This window comes from Thunnus maccoyii, chromosome 7, assembly GCF_910596095.1.
Source record: "Thunnus maccoyii chromosome 7, fThuMac1.1, whole genome shotgun sequence".
NCBI classification, from domain to species: Eukaryota; Metazoa; Chordata; class Actinopteri; order Scombriformes; family Scombridae; genus Thunnus; species Thunnus maccoyii.
Genome location: NC_056539.1, coordinates 1,542,841 through 1,564,642, shown reverse-complemented (window position 1 = coordinate 1,564,642; position 21,802 = coordinate 1,542,841). Strand labels below are relative to the sequence as shown.

The 21,802-nt window shown below is 39.5% G+C and overlaps 1 protein-coding gene across 12 annotated transcripts in view; it reads left to right on the top strand.

The window, feature by feature from the left end:
- The window catches only part of ptprfa (protein tyrosine phosphatase receptor type Fa), a 380,682-nt gene that overhangs the window by 211,333 nt on the left and 147,547 nt on the right, over positions 1–21,802 (top strand). For all 12 annotated transcript variants that reach the window (XM_042417112.1, XM_042417113.1, XM_042417103.1 and 9 more), the window contains exon 6: positions 10,118–10,228. In XM_042417112.1, coding sequence (XP_042273046.1) covers positions 10,118–10,228 — 111 coding nt within the window. The remainder of the gene's footprint in view (positions 1–10,117; positions 10,229–21,802) is intronic.

Sequence of the window (21,802 nt, the reverse complement as noted above, 5' to 3'; positions counted from 1 at the left end):
GCACCTGTGTGGGAATACTGTCATACCAGTGGTGCTTAACACACCACAGACAATGATGAATGTTAAAGCGGAGGCAACTATGTGAGGCAGCTCTGTGAGCAGGTGGCTGGCATCCAGAGGAGCAGATAGGGCATCTTTCTCCACCACATCAGCCCTAGCAGCTCGCAGTAGAATTGGACGGCTGCTGGCTGAATATCCGAGCTCCATGTAACCTGTCAGATGCTCTTTCTCTCACTTTTTGTGAGAAAATAGAAACGTTTCCTTCTTGCCAAAAATCGCAAGCACCTACACAGAGTTGGGACAGCTGTCCAGAGCCAAACTTTCTTGCCAGCCCGTGCAGCAGGAGTAAGAGGCTGATTTCCCATCACAGAGGGCCTGGGGCCCCTCCTGTGGCTCCTCTTGTCTCAGCACAGGCAGAGAGGAAAGGCTGAGAGACAGGCTCTTGGATATCATTGGCTTTGAAGTCCACTCCGAGGATTTTCCCAAGCCACAGTCAGGGCCTTAGGTAAGGACAAACAAGCCATGTATTATTAACCGAACAGCATGGCAATTTGTTTCAATTTGGTTCACAGGGCCCTGTCGTCACAAGCACAGATGGCTGACTGCCTTTAATATAAAAATCAGACTTATCCTGTGCCACATAAGACAAGTGGAATATATAGCTGTGTGTAAAGTAAGCACTCCACAATTATTCCATTTATTTGTTTCAATAGAATTCATTATATAGAGGAGTGATTAGATTTGCTCATGAATTAGTTAGTCCTGTTAATTGACCATGATCCATTAAGAAACACTAATAGCTTCATTTTTCAATTTGAGACCTTTGCTCTCTTGCGGTGAAGAAAGAAAATGTCCTCTGTCTTCTGTAAAGCTTCCTCTGGTGCTCCAAAACTCAACTTAGTCTGCCAGTAATTACAACCAAAGCTTGTCCATCGAAGAGTGATGAGACCATGGACTCAACCTGCCAGCACAGTGACTGCAGACTCCAGGGTTTGATAGTGCAAGGGGATTGGGAGAGAAGAGGATTAGTGCGACATGTCAAAGCTGCTCAGTGGTAAACGATGCTGGAGTAAAACATCAAGCTCACGATGTGACAGCCAGATGCTCAAACACTGCAATAACTCTATTTACACTGCAAGCAATAGGACCAACAGCCAATGAAGACGTTTCTGTGAGTTCAGAAAACAGGAAAACTCTAGTGGCTGATGTGTACACAAAGCTTGATAAAGATGGCCGCAGCTGAATTATTTGCAGTGTTAAAGGGGTACTCCAGCAATTTCCACTTCCAAAAAGTTGTAGGACTCACAGGAGTTTATAAAAAGAACAGTCAAAACAGATGCAGCAGAGGTACATATATCCTGACCTTTACTCCCTATACAGGTCAAGCTTAGGGTGGAACAGTATGTGTACTTATGCCAAAGTGGGAGTTAAGTTTGGAACACAAATTTGCCTCATGCCTTGTGAGCAAAAAACACTTAAGCGCTATAGCAACTAGTTACTTTTTAAAGTGCAAGTTCCACCTGGAAAGCTTTGGTGTACCCTGCTAATGGTACAACCATGCTAGTCCGGTTAGCCTCTGGATGTGTAGCTTATATAGCGAGTGATGTTGGTATGGTGAACGAAAAGGAGAAATCAGAGCTGGAAGAGCCTGCAATGTCATTTAGGTCTATAGTTCAGGTGATGTACTGTATATGTGACGCTGGACAAAGAGTGATGGAACGGACTAAACCTGTGGGCATGTCTCTGGAGACAAAAACTATCAAACACGTCTAAGCCATTTGCGATGGCGTCACCTAAATGCATCTACTACAGGGCTTCACTCTGGTTATAATATTCTATCTCTTGTGCATCATATAAATGTGTGCAAGCTGCAGTCGTCCAGAATTATCCACTGCCCTGGTAGTCACTCTCACCACCGATGGATGGAACTGCAGGGTTACAGAAAGGTAGTAAATTTGTTAAAATGTGAAAAGAAAGTGAATCTTGACTGAGTCTGAGCACCAATTATTGAATTAATGACTCTAATGGTCGATTACCAGCACCCAACTATGACCCCATAACAGTGATATGTACCAAACCATGGATTTTGTGTACCATTAGACTGATGGGAGCCAAAAACACTGGATCCTACAACTCCAATAATGCAACCAATATTCTTTTTGTCAGACTCTTCCTGCCTCGTAAAACACCACATCTTTTAGTCCCCCATTTAGTTTTGAAGGCTTTCTGTTAAAAATAAGTAGTCTGCAAGCTGAGATGATCTTGATGACTACACCATGATATCATCAGGGTTCTTTTCTCAGACTTGACAAAGCTCCTCTAGAGCGACAGATGATAGTTGTTACATAGCTGTTTTCACAGCACTCCCCATCGCAAGAAACAGATAGTGATGTATAAAATCAATGGAGGTCCTCTTTAACAGTTAATCAGATTTCCATGTGATGGGATTTTCTTTGCTAGATGTAACTGGTGCGTCTGGCACCACACTGAGATTCGTACAAAGTTACTATGATGTTCTCAACTGAAATATGAAGACTTCCAATCCATCACTGGATCATTTTTTGACAGACACTATAACAGAAAAAAAAAACATACCAATCCAGACATTGTGAAAATATAATAAAGTCCTATTATTTTTCACAATGACACCCCGAAATCTGTCATGACACCCTGATTTCATGCTGACATGGCGTGAGATTTATCTAGCTGTCAGACAGCTGTGGAGGACAGTCATGGCAGGTCTCAGTATCACCCAGCCTGGCCCTCTGAAAGCTGCTGATGTCCCCTTAACCGGACCCCAGGGGCCACACAGCTTCCAGGGCCCCCCCTTCCACTATCTCTCTCCACCTATCTGACACTTCTTTGTGTTCCTGTTGGCTCAAGAGTGGCTTGGTTTATTATTCAGATCGCAGGCATCTGCATAGTAACCATCCCTCTCTCTACCGTTTGCTGCATATGACCTGATATGCCCAAATGGCCTCAGATATTTATGCATACTGACCTCAAGAATATGCTGATGATGAAATGCTATTGCTGCACTACTAGAATGAATAGCACTAGCACTAGACCTACCACTCTGTTGGTGTTTACTCAAACACACCAGCAGAGTGGTGGGTTTTTTTCTATGTAAAAGATCATTATAAGCACATTATAATGTTGTTTAAACTTGTCATCATAAATGCTCTGAATCAGGACCTCTAGGATTTTCTACAGAAAAGTTGTCAATTTTACTTTAAGTTGTCTTTTCTCTGATTGACCTCTACAATTATGTTTGGTATAAACATTCATCAAATATTGATATATTGATTACAACTACATATACCACAACTACAGACCAGGAGTTTAACTAACAGAAAGTGACCACTGTTTAAATCACAATATTGGTTTAAAAACACTGCAGACGGATGTTTTCCAATCATTCGAATTATTCATCTCCAAAATAGTACACAGGAAACATGTTGGCAAAAGATAAGATGACCCAAATAATATGACAGCTGTTATAAACTACATCTATAGTGTGCTAATTCTGGAATTAGATAGTAGAATTCTCTTCCACTGAAGCAGTAACATCACAGTGTATTCCAGGACACGTGGCCAGGTTTCTTTGAATTGCATCAGAGGGAGAGTAGGCAGCTTCTGTTTTTATCTGCCTTGTTACAGCAGGATGCAGTGGAAAAAATGCCTTTGGGTTAGAACCAAAACAGGCCTGTTGTTGTGAATGAGGGGTCAAGTACTTGATAGCCAGGTGCTGTCAGGGAAAAAAGCAGGTGTGGGGAATAAGGAGCTTTATGATCACAACAGGATGCCAGCTCTGTGGAGCAAATAGCCAGGTGTATAAAGCAAATAAGCACATTGTGAAATAAATAACCAGATGCACAAATGACAGACTGGCAGTTGTAGCCGGGGAATGAATGCATACATTACTGAAGCATCATGTGCCCTTCCAGAGCCTGTGGGGAAAATAACACTATTTTGTATGGAAGGTGATGGTTTATACATTTTGCACAGTTGTCATGTATGAAACTGATTTCTTTACAAAATAATCATAAATCTTATTCCTGACTCTTAGCTAACACTTAAACTTATTAAACTTTCAATAATACCTTACATATTTATGCATTAAACAGGGTAAGAATAGTAGTAGCGCTTATCTCTGCTCTTTTTCCTCTCTTTGCTCTCCTGCCGTTCTTGTCTTTTCTCTATCACTTTTTTTTCTCTCGTTTCTTTATACTAATGCTTATCTCTAATCTTATTTGCATTCAAATTACCTCACCAGGTGGTACACCAATCAGAGGTAAGAATGCTGGGTACAGAAAACGTCCACTCGTCCTCCTCTCCCCTTCACTGAGCCCTCTCCTCCACCACCTCCGTCTTCCTCCTCCTTCTCCTCCTTCTCCTCCTGTCATCTCAGTGTCCCCATTTCCAGATGTTTGTCCTTTTTGCTTGCTCCAACACTTTCTCTGCCATCAGCATATAACCTATCTTAAGTGTAAGGTCCAGCCTTAATGTTTTGGAAGAGACAAAAAGAAAAGGCTGGTACACACTTACCAGTGACAATGTTCTAAAATGACAACTTACCACCTGAGGCCCCAGCCAATTTACAAGTTTACAAGTATAATTTACTGAGTTAGTAAACCCCGTTTACAATAAAGTCCAACAATCATTATAAAAGTTTGATCAAACTGTGTACATTTGGAAAATGAATTTATTAGGAAACAAGAGAACATGAATGAACTAGCCAAACTTTTCCTCAACCAATTTGAATAGTAGAGAAAGAAAATGGACAATCGAGCTTTCAGCCAAACTGCAGGAAATAGAAGTGTTGTTGTGTTCACACCTAACGTGTTTGGTGGTGTTTAAGAGTGCTCAGTTTTCAAACTCTCTGAGCCATCCAGCTCAGAAAAGTAGTCTCTGGTTCATCTCTAAATTGTGGTCTAGTTTTCACTAGATGATGACATTAGAGTATCAATTTATCCAACACTATATACCCTTCAGATACTGTACAGTATCAGTGTAGGCGTAATCCAATTGATTAATAAAATCAATTTAAAAAACAAACTGCTGCTGTGTTATCATATGCTTCACATCTGTTTTTATCCCTTTTGCATGGTACAGGGACAGAAATAGCAGTTTTGAAAAATGAGAAAAGAGTATCTATAGTTCTCCATGTTCACAAAAAAGTGTTTCAAGAACATGATGTCAGCATATACAGTGATGTCACTGGTCTGTGCACCACAATCAATCCACAGTTGAGAGGGTCTCTTGCAGTTACTATTTACCCTCTGAAACAATTGAAGACATGAGCCTATAGGTCCAGACTCAAATCTATCAAATTAAGTTATGCTGAGACCAAGGATTGACACGGCTTTAGAGCTACTAGAGAAAGTAAAGACAGCTTTCAAGTGCTCATGAATGCAACTTGCCGTTTTGATTTTAAACTGTGAGGGGCTGATGGCACAGGTCACCAAATCTGTCCAATGAATGAGTGAACCTGTGAGTACAACTGAAATGAACCAAGAGACATAAACATGAAGTCATATGGTGATATAAAAATATATAAATTGCATACACAGATCACTTTCTTGACAGATCCCATGATCAGTAGATTGATTAAATTGTATCTGAGCATTTGAATTCCTACTAAAATTACACAGTCCTGTAATTGGTCTGCTTTGCTTTCACACCACAAAGGAACGAGATTAGGCTGGTTGTCTAGCCTGCACCACAGTTCAATTTACAGCTCTCATACCAGCCTAATGGTAGCAAACCAAATCTGAACTGCACCATAGTATTTATGTGTGAAAGCGTACTTGATGAACTACATCTAAAATATGGATATTTTTTTACTTTGGTCCAGACTAGAGGAACCAAACTTCAGGTGTGAACACAGCCTTACAGTCCAAAGTCAACATGGCTGTTGAACACATCAATATATGTGCATGATAAGGCTTTTGGACACCATAATTAAAGGTCTTGTATACACATCAAATATATTGTTATTGCATTGCATTCCTCTCTACTTAGATGTTTAGATGTGGTCACTTTATCTATTCACTTCCTAGAACATGCAAGTAAGCTAGGTCTTGCGGCGAGGCAGTTAGCATAGTGTGATAACAGACCACTTGCGCAATTAGTCTGCAAGCTGCATGTCATTGAAGTATTGGGGTGTGACCACTGTCTGCATGCTGTCCTTGGAAGCTGCAGAGAGAGGAGTAATGTTGCTGCACTATTAAGGCTCAACATCTGAGGGGCAGAGGAAGTTCCGGCAGCTTCATAGTCTTCAGCATCCATTTGCCATTCTCAGGAGAGAATGAAGCATTTTCTCCTAAAAGGCCTCTACCATCCTGAGGTGCTGAATGTGCAATGAGCTAGACAATCATCACAAAATGGGAAGGTGGAAATATAGAAATTGAGAAAGAGATTTAGCTGCTGCTGCACGTACTCCTCTTCACACTTCAGTGTGAGGCTTGGTCTTAAGTCTCCTGGACAGATGCCCAAAGGGAGAAAGTTAAGCGCTTTGAAAAAAAAAAAATAGTACACAGCTTTTTCATTATCACTCTGACATGTTTTGTGATATGTAGGAGGGAAGGCTTACCTGCATACTGTGTGTGGGTGTGTGTGTGTGTGTGTGTGTGTGTGTGTGTGTGTGTGTGTGTGTGTGTGTGTGAGAGAGAGAGAGAGAGAATAGTTTAAGGCCATACCTCTCAGGCAGAATGTCCTTGGTGGCTGCATCCCAGATGAAGGTTGCTCTTCCTCCATCTCCAGCCATGCTGTATACACCAGCTCCACCGCGGATGTGGCCACACGTACATTATTTCAACCACTGACTTCTTTTTAATAACTTGCTCTTAACATTGTGTTACAAACCCATCCCATGATGCATTTCAGGAATGTATTCTGAAATATATACTGTACGTTTTTACATTTTATTTTTCATGTTTCTTATTGTCCACTGCAAAACTGCATGATGTATGTCACATTCACAGACAATATGTAACACTGCATAAACGCTAAAAATACATTAATGTTGTCTGTCTCAGACTTAACCTCTCTACTGACAACTGAATATGAAATGTTTGCATAAATGCTGTGAAATTGTTATGAAATGTTTTTGTAATGGATAGAGGTAAATCGTGGTGTGAGGTAAGTTACAGCTTATGTTTCACCTTTTCTTTACCTGAAGTAAAAGGTCCTAAAGAGAACTTTAGAATACTTAATACAGGTATTTCTGTGTTTTTAGAGCAGAGATCACAAGTTGAAGAAGAATCTTTCCAATGCAAATGCAAGAATATAGCAGTAGTATTAGACTAAAGGCTTTGACCAATCACCTTATATTCAGACTAGCCAGTATCTCTAATTACTTCAACTTTTAAGTTCCAAACAAGACAAGTATTCCATGTTTCTCTCTGTATGGTGTGGTTGTCACATTGGAAAAGCTCCTGAAACAATGTTTAGACTGAAAGCTGGTGGAATAAAGTCCATTGCTCCACAATGTTCTTTACTGTATTAAAGAACTGCCAACATTTACTGGAAGGTCTTTTGAATGACATTCAAAATGACCAACCACAGACTGTTTCAAGAAACCTGCAGGAGTCAATTCTGAAATGGTGCTGCCATGATAACAGAGCACTGTGAAATTAGTCCTTGTGGCCCAATATGCTCAACAGTGGCATGTCTCACTGGTGCCACCAGTATAGAAATATAGAGATGACACCACCCCACCCCCACCATAAAGTGTATGTACACTTATTAACGCTCTATCTTCCACCATCTGGAAAATAATTCAGGTGATAAACAAGAAACCACCAACTCTTCCAAACGGTCTATGTAAAACAAAATGGGTTGGATGAAAACTTTGAGTCAGTGAACAGTTGTTTCCCATTATGCATTCAAAGATAAGGCTGGCTTTATTCTATATTTTTCCTATTGTCAACAAATCCCATAAAAAGACCAAAACCAACATTGTGTTAGTCCATTTCTCAAGACTTTAGGACTTCTCTACCCTACTCTCTGGCGCTCAGCCCGTACAGTAGCACACTACTACTGAAGATGTCCCTATTGAAGACGTTAAAAACGGCTAACAAATATAAAGTTTTATTTTTTTTAAAAAGGTGCACTAAAGGTGGAAAAAACACATCACTCAAAGATCATCAAAGATTTATACTGACTGACTATGTAGTTCACTTTACCCTAAGCTAGTCGATCGCATCACCGTTCAGATGCACTTCACTACATACAACACTAAGTGAATGCATCACCATTAATACTTTGATGTTCAGAGCTGATTCTGTCTTCAGTTTAATAGTACATTCAGTCAGTTGCAGGTTAACTTTCAATCCAGTACAAAGCTAGGCCTCAACAAGCATTGTTCATAAGGCTAACATTTCCAAAAGAGTTATCACATCATGATTGTTTCTGTGGCTTTTGCTGTTAATAAGCTTTTAGAAAGTAATGATCTGTATATCACGCCTGAGGTGAAAACAGTGTTCTCAGTCACCAATAAGGGGAGCTCCACTGATAAAAGCCACTGATTCATTCAGTGACACACGCGATTCAGTATAGTCAGTTAAGTTTGAAGATTCTAAACTGTGCAAAAGATTTGTTTAACATGTACTAAACACCTTAACTCAACATCTAATGTATGCACAGCAGTACTTTGAGAAAATGCTAATGTTAGCATGCTAAAATACTTAAATTGAAATGTATGTATATGTGCAGTATATTAACATGCTGATGTTTAGCAGGTAATGTTTATCATGCCATTAATTTGCACATATTGCAGATAAACCAATGTATAGGACAAACTACAAAATTTCATGGCAATCAATCCAATCCAGTTTGAAACCAAAAATCTCAACTTCTTGGGAAGCAGTAGATGAAAAGCTAGGGTATCACTTGCGATCTGAGTGCTTTTTACATTACTCACATAGAATTCCCTACACAAACTTAGGGGAAAAGTCAAATCCTTTTTTTATCTATTGCATTTATCTGCCTGGAGAGATAACATGCTTTACTGGGAGGAAACCAATGTTTCATTGCAATGTTTGCACAGCCTGTGAAGCAAACCTAATGTACGTTCCAGTGAAGAACAGCGGAGTGGAGCTTCACATTGTGTGGAAAAAAATTTACCTTTCCTCGCAGATAGTAAACATGTATGAGATCACAAAAAAGCCTTTGAAGCAAGTTCTATACTTGCTGCTAGATAACAGGTCAAAAAATAATCTTTTGACTTTCCTTCAAAGGTTTGCATGAGGAACGAAATGACCAAAGTACAGAGTAATGTGCAGAGTTCTAAGGTCACAAATGGGGCCAGAGATCACCAAAGACATCTGGGAAACCCTGAATGTTTATACAAAATTGTATGCCAATCCATCAGGTATATTATGAGATATTTCACTGGACAATTAAACAATTGAACTGGACAATTTTTAAAAACATTTAAATCCCCTACATTAGGAATCACCAAAGAAAAACTGTATAAAATTTCATCCATCCACTATTTGTTGATGTATTTCAGTCCAGACCAAAGTGGTGAACAGACTGACAGATATTTCCATCCCTACAGCCACATCCCACTCCCAATGTTCCTCAAACATTGGATTAATACACATTTTGGCGTAATAGTGACTATTTTTGGCATCCAGTGTAAGAACAGGAAACACAAAGAATATTGCCAGCCTTTTCCTTTAAGCTTCTGCAGTCAGTGGAGAGCAGCGGCCTCATTGCCCTCATGAGATGATCATTGGCAGTATTAGCATTACGCCACATTAAGTAATTAGCAAAGCCTGGGTCTTGAAATGATTATTGCCATAAATTATTAGATATAGTATAGGCCTCCAAATACCAAACATAGAAGAAACATTGGCCCTGAATACATACACATTTTTTTGTATGTATGTAATGACAAAAGCCACAGGATCAAATTTGGGTTCATTTAAGAAAAGATATAGACAGCTAAGAGTGTGTGGGACTAGTGTTTGTGTGTCAGAATCATATTACTCTACCACCATATGTGTGTGTGTTTGTGTGTGTGTGTGTGCTGATTGCGTGTGTGTGTGTGCTGATTGCATGTGTGTGGTCCAGACCTGAACTGTGACATTTTGGCCTCCCTCCCCAGGAGCGCTTCAGATTGAGAACAGCGAGGAGTCGGACCAGGGCAAGTACGAGTGCGTGGCAGTCAACAGTGCTGGGACTCGCTACTCGGCTCCGGCTAACCTTTATGTTCGAGGTAAGATCCCTCTTGACCCGGGCCGACCCCTCCCCGCTGCCATTCAGGTCACCACCTTCAACAGTAAGGTCCTCACTTGTCGCCTCCTCTGCACCGATGCTCTGCCTCCTGACTGCTAATAGGAAAACTCACTTCCTGGATCCAACTGCAGTGAAAGTCAAACCTGTTGATGCCTGTCCAGTCTCTGCTCTCACACTGCCATATCCTGCTCTCTCTATCTCCCTTTCCCTCTCGTCTTTGTCTCCTGGGTGGTGATTTATGTATTTTGCTCCACTGCCCTGTTGTTAGTTTGCTTGACCCGCCTAACCTCACGGTGACAGGGGGGGATGTTTTGACTCGTCAGGGGTGAAAGAGAGGTTGGCTACAGTTCTGCCTCTTTGTTTTGGGGAGGTGGAGGTTTGCATGTGGAGTCTTGCCTCAAAGAGAAGCTGACACCTTCGCTGTCGTACGTCCCGTGTGGTGAGAAGACAGGCAGGAAATTCCCCCGAAAGCAGGCTCCAGTTGGCTGGATATGCTGCAACAAAAGGCAGCAGGGTGAAAGCAAGCCTCAAGGCTCCTGATAAGTAGGCCTTGTCAACAAACAACTCAATTAGCCTCAACCAATATCAGGTTCTCAAAGGCAGTTTTTAAAGCATGAGTGTGATTCATGACTGCTTTATTCTCTTGTTCATTTGACATTTCCATTGACAATGCTCTTTGATCAGTTTGCCCCCCCGCCCCCCGCCCCAAAAAAAAGAATGTCAAAGCTTCTGCATGCTAAATACAAATACTACCTAAGCTATAATGCTCTTTTACTCGACCTGTTTTTTTACAATATTTTCTACTATTTTTAATATCTCTTCATATTTCAGGATTATTTGCTCATTTTGACCCAGTGTCACACAGTTCATTACACCCCCTTGTCTTGGCCTCTCTTAAAGAATATGTGTTGATTTTTTCTTAAAACTGTGCTCACATGTATAATATTATTGGTCACTGTGATTATTCTTCCTGTTCATACTGGCTTTGAAGCGATAACCGTCAAAGAACAATGACACTAAGACTTGGACTAATTTTGGAAAATATCCACGTGGTTTGGTTAATTCAAACTGTTGAAATCCCAGATTAGCTTCAGTGTAGTCATTTTATGAAGGTATTACTTCATAGCCAGTATGAACAAGAGAAATGACAATGACGACGTATAATTCTTTCACACGTATTTATACGTATGAGTGTTTTATTGAGATAGACTTGAAAAAAATGAATTTTTTTGTGTTTTTTGTGAATTTTCCTGAAATATGTCATCCAGTAGGGCAATGATGCCCTGTGAACCCCAAGGAGTCATTCTGAAATGTTTCTTCACATTTTCAAACCCATACAATTTAAACGTAAGGCTGTAACAGATTCTGCAGCATTCTGTCAGCATCAGCCATAAAAGCACAACAACCTGTGGGAAACACTTGTCCCATTTTAATTTAAAATAAACATTGAGTAAAATGACATGACTGATTCCTCCTGGCAGGGTGGCCCATATGTGTGTGTACATTTGTTTGTGTCTGGGAGATGCATATGGGCAAACAGATGTATATTTTTATTTTTTCACCACAACAGATGTATCATCTTCCCAATAACAGATGAGAGTGCTAACTCCTGGGACAAAAACTGCCTTTGAGAACTAAAAAACAGACTTTACAAAAATGTCTCAAAACAAAAAATTAAGATAAAACTTTTAGCATATTTTGTTTGTTGCTTCTACATGGCCAATATCTTACTTCTTAACTCTTGCGCTTGTCAAGGATAAAAAACAACTTTTATCCTTTTTTGAAAGAAATTTCTCCTCCTAAACTAAACAGAGCTGCAGCCAACAAAGACTGATTATGAAAAATATGATTTGTTATTTTTGCTTCTCTTTTCAAGGTTCCTGTCTGTGTTGCTATAACCTTTAACCTCTCCAGGTGTGACGGTAGCTTATGTTTCCATTTGCATCTCACACTGTGGCTTCTGAGGAATCGCTGCAACATGGCATATGTTGCCAAAGTGTGTGTGTGCCTTCTTATTTTTATCTACTGTGTATTTCTCTTCATATTTTTGAGTGTTTCCATATCTTTTTCTTCTTTGTATTTGGTATCCCAGTCACAATCTCATATCCACTCAGTGTCAGACATATACACAGACTTTATATGTTTCTATTCATCTCACAAAATGCTTATCCCTCTAATAAGACAGCTGTTTTTCATCATTTACTGTGCTTTGCTTTGTTTGCACCTCAGCTGCTGGACATGCGAGAGAGTATTTTGTTTTGTTCTGTTATGTGTGAGAATGTTGTGTGTTGAATGTGTTGGGAACAACATTCCCAACACATTCAACACTGTATATAAGCTGTATATAAGACTTCAATGGGAGCAGAGAGATGGTCTGTTGGTCCTCTTAGCCATTAAGAGATATTAATGTGTACTAATAGTGCTCCATGATGACACTTATACAGTACACACACATCTGAGTGACAGAAGGTTCCATGATAACATGTTATGCACTACTTAATAGACTATGTAAATATACAGAACATGACAAGCAAATTCAAAGCTAAATAGTAAGTAAACTGAGTTAATATTAAGTTGAAAATGAAAGTTGTCTTGATGGGACACTACACATCAGCTATAGGCAATTGAGATACTTATATTTTTAAAATGTATCTTGGCTAAAAACTAAAGACAAAAAAGGAAAAAAATCAGTCCACACCGTGTGTAAAAGTAGTCTAAGGGCATTTTCAAACCTGCCTTGTTTAGTCGGACTGTAGTTTGTGTTCCCTCTTGGTACAATTTGTTTGGCCAGATCTGAACACAGTAATTGTAATGGGGCAGCAGACCAAAACAATTGTCCCTGAGACCCTTTAGAGGAAGTGGTCTTGATCTGGTCACAAACTAAATTTGCAGTGGTTAATTTGTGGTGGGAACATGATCCAACCACCATCAGACCCAACTACAAGGCACACTTTGCAAGTTTGAGCTCAACAGCTCCTGTAGCCAGGTGTACTTTGTATGCTGGGATGCACAAAATCAACAGTTTCTAGCAGCTAGCTGGAGAATGATTTGAGGTCCAACCTGAACTAACGACAAAGTATGTCGGATTTGACTTTCTTCAGGACCTTCCTCCTGTGTTCATGCTCTCGCTCGCACCTCAGACACAATTAACCAATGAGCAGAGTGAACATTCTCAGTGATGCATTTTGGTTTGCTTAAATATTTCCTGTGTGAAAAGAATCTGAACCAAGAGAAAATGCAACACGTTTACCAACTCATCCACTGATTCAGAGAAGAGCAAATCAACTATAGGTTTGAAAACGCCCTTGAGTTCTGTTCAAATGAACACCAATGCCTGCTGCTGCTATGAGACAGGATGTGAACCTACACTTCCAGTGCCAAAGATGAATGTTTTACATACCCCCACTTTCACAACCTGTAAGCATAAAATAACATCAAAGTGACTTGTGCAGGTCTCAGTACACAGAGCAAGGACTGTAGATTTGAACTCCCACATAGTTGGATCACTCCAGTGTGAACAGGAGAAATACTTATAAAGACCAATTCCTCTTAACATACATATATCCTGTGAGTATTATATTAAGAAAGACATTCTCATTTAATGCATGGATGCCTCGAGCCTTTAGAGAACCTTTTCTTATGTCACAATGATTGAACTACAAATCAAAGCAATATTGCTCATCAACTTTTTACAACATAGTGTTAACAGCAATCAGACAGGATGTGAAGACTTGAGGTATGTGTTTAAGGGTTAAATACTGATGGATTTCAGAAATGCAGGTTATACTTTTGTGGATAAATGTTATCATAGAAAATGTATTCATATTCAAAAGTGTGGCACTGAAAAAAACTTTACTTAACTTGACTTTAAGTCCCCCTATTTAGCATTTATAAGAAGTGTATAAACGGTTTATAACACACTGTAATGTAGTTATAAGCAGACAGATAGCAAATATGAATAGATTAGATGTATTTAAACAGTTTATTCAAAATACTGTCTTAGTAAAAATAGTAATGTTTGCAGTCTGTATAAATGTAGCTGCTGGGTTAATGGGTAAGTGGACCAACAAACAGGAGAGTCTCCAAGAACTCCTTGTGCTCCTTTAATGCAGCATTAGCTCATGGGGTGACCCTCCTTAGAATCCATGAATCTGTTCTCAGTTAGGAATGGGCACATAGAGAGAAGCACAAATTTCCAAGGTGAGTGTTTGACTAATCATGTCAGGGGCCATGTTTATGTGCTCATTGATTTCAGGGCTCGCTGGCTGAGCTTGCCGTGAGTCAATGGGCAGAATAAATGTGGGAAGTAACACACTGTCTGCTTTGTGTGCTTAATGAAGTTTGGTTGTCAGCAAGCCTCAGCCTCCTTAATGCTGTCTTAATTCACAGGCTCTGAAGGGCTCACATACTGCATCAAAGTTAAGGACAGGGAGGGGAAAGTATGTGTGTGTAATTGTATGTCTGTGTATCCATTTGTGTGGGCGCTGACTGTTTGTATACAGTCAGAGTTAGATTAGCACTGATGATCTTCTGTATCTGATTCTGCTTTATGTCAGAGTGCATCCTTCATGGCCTTTTGCTTTGTGTGTGCGATGGGTTTGCACTGCATTTTTATGTGCCATATGATGTGTGTGTGTGTGTGTGTGTGTGTGTGTGTGTGTGTGTGTGTGTGTGTTTGTCAGTGCACTGCACAGGCTATTGTCTCCACTGTGATTTCCTCACTCGTTAATGGATAAGCAGATATTTGCCTGTTTTACTCTCTCTGTTTCTCCTTGTCTTCTTCCTCCCACTCCTTATTTTTTCCCTCTATTTTTCTTTTTCTTTCTTTCTTCTTCTTTCACTTTATCTTAAATCCCTTCATCACCATTGCACCCTGCCATCCAAAAAAAAAACAATCTAAACCTCACCACTCAGATCAACGGGAAGGTTGGTTTTTTCACTCTTTACCCTCCTAAAGCCAAGGCCTGGCAGACTGGAGCCGTGCCGCGCCAGCATCTTGCTAGGCGCCTCAGGCCCGTCCCGGCCTCTCTCTCAGGACCCCGACCTCACAGTGGTCCCCCAATTGCACCCCCACCCCACCCTGCTGCTGCAGTATATGCTGCCTTGCATCATGTCATACCCATTGCTCCATGCAGCCTGCTTCTTTGAAATTTTGTGAAATGAGCATAATGTCCTGAAATGCCAGTAATGTTCTTTCTGCACAAAAGTGACACAAATACATTTTCCCCACCGGAAAGAATTACATGGAGGATGTGAATCTAAAATGGTATTGTATGAAGTAGTAACTGACAACAGAAACATTGTGAAGTGGGAGAAGTTAGTTTGGTTGCAGAGGGCTACAGAAGTACAAGTTCACTTCATGTTCGTCATAGACAATAGGCTTAAATTTTAATACAGAAGTTAGCAAGTTTAAAATTAGTGTTCTTGGGAGTTTGAATCATAGACTGTAAAAAATATGGATGTAGTCACTGTGATGTCACCCACGGTTTGTGAACTGCCGTTCTGAAGCCTCGAGTTTAATGATCTGAGCATCGCCATCTTGGATTTCACCATGACCATATTTGGGCGAGAGGGTGGAGCTGACCATAGTGCTAGCTGCTAGCTTGGTTAGCACGGTACATTTACAACCTATGGTTAGCACTGATAATGCTAAAGCTAATTTCCACTAGTGCAAAACAGGCCTAAAACCATTAAAACAAAATGTACTCACTGAACATCTGACTCCTCCTACTGAACTGAACATCGGACTCCTTCGAGGATCTTTTTATCACAACCAAACAATTGTGAAATAGCACGTTGTCACCATGGTACCAACTTATCAATCACATCGTAGCCACACCTTAAAGCATACGCTGCTTTATTGTCTATTTTACTCTAAATGGGGCCATAATTTACAAAATGAACATCATGCTGTATTGAAGAAGACTTGATACTAGTGATTGAGACCATAAACTCATTAGGAAATTGTTTACTGAGGTAATAAATTAAGTGAGAATTAGGGTCATTTTCTCATAGACTTCCATACAATCAAACTTCTTTTTGCAGCCAGTGGAGTCGCCCTCTGCTGGCCATTGGAAAGAATGCAGGTTTAAGGCATTTCCGCATTGGCTTCACTTTTCAAACCAGAAGCTACCCGCTTGGTTTGAATTCATCAAGATGAACTCAGAAGTCCTAATTTACAACTGGGACAATTTTCCTCCTGATATCATCTGATGATTCCACATCAGCACACTGTTCATTGTAACGCCATGTCTACACAGACAGCGTAGCATGAGCGGCCCGATAGCAGAGCAGCAGAGGCAGCGAGTGCTCCGTCTGTATGTCTACACCGGAGGTGTTCAGGTATGACGCTGAGCATAGGTCACTCCTGTTTTAGAAGCACTCAGAACCCATTACACAATGACTATAGATACGCATGTAAAACGGAAGATGCTCCATCAGATGCAAGACCAACTACTGAAAAACGCGGCTCAAACGCTTTCAGTGTAGACACAGTTTAGCAGGGCTGCTGGCCATTTGGGTGCTCTAAGTTTAATTGCTTTTTATTGTGTAACAAAATAAAATAGAATAAAATAAAAATAATAATGATAATACAATAAGGCAAAGAATTATATTTTCATTGTCATTGTTACCATTATTGTCAAAAATAAATAAATATGAAAAAAATACAAATAATAAAAACTGAACTGTACAATTAGTCACACAACGGAAGAAAAGTCACAAAACTTGACAAACTTTGCAAAGACAGTAGTCCATTCATGTCATTTTGTGACAAGTGATTCTGGGGACACTACACTGTATAACAGTGAAGTTATTGAATATTTTTGTAGTATCTCTTCAGTGTTGCACAGCTAGTTGTACATAGTGACCAATGTTATTAGTCCTGCTCGGATGATGGCTTGTTTGGGTGCCTTACAGCAGTAGGAAAGAGATGACATTTGTGTTTTAACAACGTTTCGCTTATGAGTTATTGATCTGGGAAGTTTGAATCTATGAATATATTTTCAGCTTTACAAAGGTACACAGAGGCAACATTGTTGTACAATTAAAACATGAACATCGACTATGAGACCAAATTTTATCTGCCAAAAGGAATCATATCTTCTCTTTAAAATTCTGCGGGGACATTTGATTCAGTGGTGAACTATTTTGATAAATCAACCACATATTCAAAATCAAAATCGCTTCTTTGTATATTTTGTAAAAAAGAAGAAAGAGAGAAGCATTCTGACTTTACTACAACTCTGATTTGTACCTCAGAACTGCTTCTTATCCTTAACAATGATAGCTGAGGCCCCCTGGTAACAAATTACAATTCTTAAAAACAAAGAAGAAGTGATTTAAACTCATTGTAACATGTACCAATAGCCTCATTAAATAATGCATGAGTCTCTCATCTTTCTGTTTAGGAACATTCATTGTTGTATCAGCCCTTTGGTGACTGAGTTAGTCTGGTTTCAGGCCTCTACGTCATTGCCCACATCTCATGTTTATTTAGCAATTTCTGTAGGTCTGTTGTGCTCATTGAGCACTGTTTTCCCCAGAAGGCGAAACAATTGACTAATAAGAGCTTTGTAGGCAGGATTAATGATGGGGGCGTCATCATTTCACATAGCAACCTAGCAACAGGCCTGAAAAAATGCCTCAGAAAGGTAACAGGTGTTGATGAGATTGATGCAGAGAAATAACAACTCTTAAATTAATACATTTCTTTGATCCTTGTGAAAACTTCTCCTAGTAACTGCTACTACACCTTCCTTGTTAAATAATAAGTCACTCTGTAACATTACACTAATTTTGAACAAAGCTGCCTTACTTGCCAAAATTCTTTACATGTGACAAATAAATTTTAAAAAGCTGTGTTGCTGTCACACACCTCACACCTTTCACAGAGAGGGAACATAATCTTCAAATAATTTCAGCCCACAACATAATCTGAGTTCAGAGTTTATGCTCACTTCACAAAATTTTGCGACTATGTCTGTCCCATGATACCCTCTCCAGCATGCCGATCATGATTTTATTGTCTTGGCTAATTCAAAGGCATGGCTTGTCTCAGCTCTCATCTGCTGTTTGACCATCATTATGCTGAGCGGCAGGCTCCAAGCTCACCCTGCTTTTACCATGCATTTCTCTTATCTGTGTCTGCTGGAAAACTCGACTCTCCAAGAGAACAAAATAGCCTCAAACATGTTTACAGCTTTTTCCAAGACTCTTACTGCTGGATCATTAACATGGAGGAGCTCAGAAATGGAGGGGGAGTGAACTACTATTGGAGAGAATTGCAGCCCTAGCTGAAGTGTTTGTGTTTGATATGTGGATTTGCAGACTTGTGGTGTAGCTAGTTGGTCGTCTATTATTCTGAAGAAACAATGTGTTTTCCTGTTTCTTAGCTTTATGTCTGAGATCAGAAAACACATAAAGAGTTGCTGCATGAGTGCAAGGGACCATATATCTCATTTCAAAATGCAGTAAAAGTACTTATGTTTTTAGGAAAGGATGTAGTCATTTGAGTTTAATGGTAGCACTGACAAAAGTGACTTAAATTTTTGAATTTGCATTCATGGCAGACTTGAAAATGAAAGAAGCAAAACAGCAATAAATAGCTTTTACAAATATATATTTCTCAATATGCAGTGTATTTGTTGCTTTGTCGACTTTTCTTTTTAAGGAAATTGTAATCCATTCAGACAAAAAAACAATAAATAGAAAGGCATTCTAGAAGAAAAGGTTACATGTATTATTTCCATAACTCTTTTATCATTTTATCATGTAGGGGCAGTATGACTGCATATACAGTTGTCTTTCAATCAAGTAAAGCATTACAACACAGCAACCAATAAAAAAATAAACAAATAATTCGACCAGAACAATATTTCAGTCGATAGCTTATCACAGATATATATCTATATCTGCATATATGTTGGATGAAGAAGAAAGTCACTACAGAAATGCTAAAGTGTTTGAAGTCATTTAGATACAGTGTCTCCATTACATTGTTTGTCCACCAGTTAAAGACAATGCAAAAATAAAACCATGTACATTCATCATCACTGCCCAGTGATGAATTTAAAAGTCAATAGTAATATCCAACACTGTGTGTGGTCCAGACACTGTTGGAGTTAGTATCCTCTTGTATAAAAACATTATGTATTACGCATTTAGATTCAAGATTCAGCATTTTATTGCCATTTCAACATAGATGATAGGAATTTGGTTGCCATGTCACCACAGCTTACTTTTCTTAGGTTAGCCCAAAGAAAAGCTATTGCACATTCTGCATAATTCCCCCGTCAGCTTCAGAATTAAATGCATCATTCATAAAATGATAGTCTGAAAATAAGAAGCTGTTCTGAAGTAGCTTTTGTGTTCAGTCAGCACAGTATATTCCAGTGTTAATCTTCTTCCCGCCTGTGTATTGTTTTCTTTACCTGAAAGAAAGGAATTGTATATTACCTAGAAGTTTTGCCTCAACAATAGCTTTGACACAGTACGTATCTAAAGTAAATATCCCTGGTATCTGTCCAGGGTTGTAAGTTAAACTCTAATACACTAAGGAGCTTTGAGCCAAAATCCAAAAAATGTTAATGCTGCACTGTATGTAGATGGCACATTGACTATCATCATTTCCATTCCATGCTATGCTGTGCCACAAGCTGAGGAAAAAAAGAAGTGTGGAAAAATTCAAATTGCTTTATTTTTTACTCACATGATACTGATTACTTCTTGTGAAGCTTGTAAGTTTTATAATAAGATTTACTCTTTTGATGAAACATGAATTATTTGTGTCATGTGAACAACTTGCTCTGCCTCGAGTAAAGTTGCATCATCTTGCTCCTTGTACTGACTTGAATGCATTCTTTTTGCCAAAATGTTTGCTCTATCTCTTATGGTGTGCTCACAGCAAACACGAAGCAAATTTTTCACATGGCATGATTACGTACAAAGTCAACGCTAAAATGTGAATAGATTAGAATTTGTGCCGGGCAACGCAAATGATGCAGATGACATGAATTTTTGCAAATGATCCTGAGGTCAAACTCGCGTTCACACCAAACACAAAGTGAGTTTTAGCCTTGTGTTAGCACGTGTTTCACCGTGAGATCGTTTGTGATTATTCACCCCAAACAGCCAGAATGCATTACTGTACATTAGCCATAAGCTAGCGAGCAATGGCAGGCACCAGCCATGTCTGAGGGTGTGTGTGTGTGTTTGTGTTCAGTTCAGCCTCTGACTGAAACTCACCAGGAATTCCAGTTCTTTCTGTCATTTCCCTCCAGTTTCTCTTCTTTATCCCTTCTCCTCTCTGTACATCCATGAAGTACATTTGAGTACTTTTCCCCTCTAGTCAGCAGCCAGTTTGGATGAAGAGATACTAATTACATTATAACACACAACGTGACAGTGGAGGTCAGCACCTCCATGACTGGCTGCTGCAGACAGGTTTAGAAGCGAGAGTGAAGATAAATTCACATTTTAATCCCGAAAGTTTAAAAAATAAACTCTGAGTTCTCCTGTAAATGGCTCTGGATCAGAGCAGAATCTGGTGTGACTCCGGACGTTATTCCTCCAGAAGGTCCGCCTCTGCTCCTGGCTCCCTCCTCCAGAGCTCCCCGGCACATAGCAGCTGTCTGTCTGTGAGCAGCGGCTCCATCCCTCCAGCTTTCCACACACAACACTCTGCAAGGCCCCATGATATGCACAAGGTTTTTTGCTCAAGATGAACATTTTCAACTGGCGCACATACACGAATGGTGCAAATTTCATATATCTGCATCGTGTAATTTGTGTATTTGTATCACATAATCCACATAATTGAGATAATTTGCGTCTTTTCATGTCTTTGCATTGACTTTGTATGTAATTGCGCTGCATGAAAAATTAGCTTTGCATTTGCGTGAACACAACATTAGAAAGTATCATATGAAAGCTCCTGAGTGGTCCAATTACTAGTTTAGAAGATGAATAACTCTGGTACATTTTGTAAAAACAAATTATGCTGCATTTACAATATCTGAAAAAGTCAGAAATTCCAGCGTAATATTACTGCAAAAAAACTGAAAGGGAATGGTCCATAAGTTGGACATGAATAAAGAATTAGAGAAAGGTTTCTAAGAGGCAAGTTGTTTTTCTGACATCATGTCAGCACAGAGTTGCATCAAACACTGTGAATACCATAAAGCTGAATTTTTGAACAGAATTTCTTTTAATACTCCTAACACACGGAAAGGGACACGTCAGTCAAAAAGTCCCTCAAGAAAAATTTCTCCTCTATCCATCCAGATAGTTTAGGTGAGACTACAGTTTCTTTGTTCTGCGTGAAAATAGATCCAGTCATTGTTGAGTTTAGTTTTGCTGTTAAAAGTAATAGTCAACTTTTTAAAACAAGATCTGTGGGGTACCACAGCCAGGTTCCCCACCTCTGAATAAATAGTTCTGGTGTTGTGCTCATTGATGGATGACGACCCCAGTTACAGAAACAGTCAACCAAGTTAGAGCTTTGTTGATGAAATAAAAAATTCGGGACACTTTCAAAGCTCCGACTGGTCAGTTG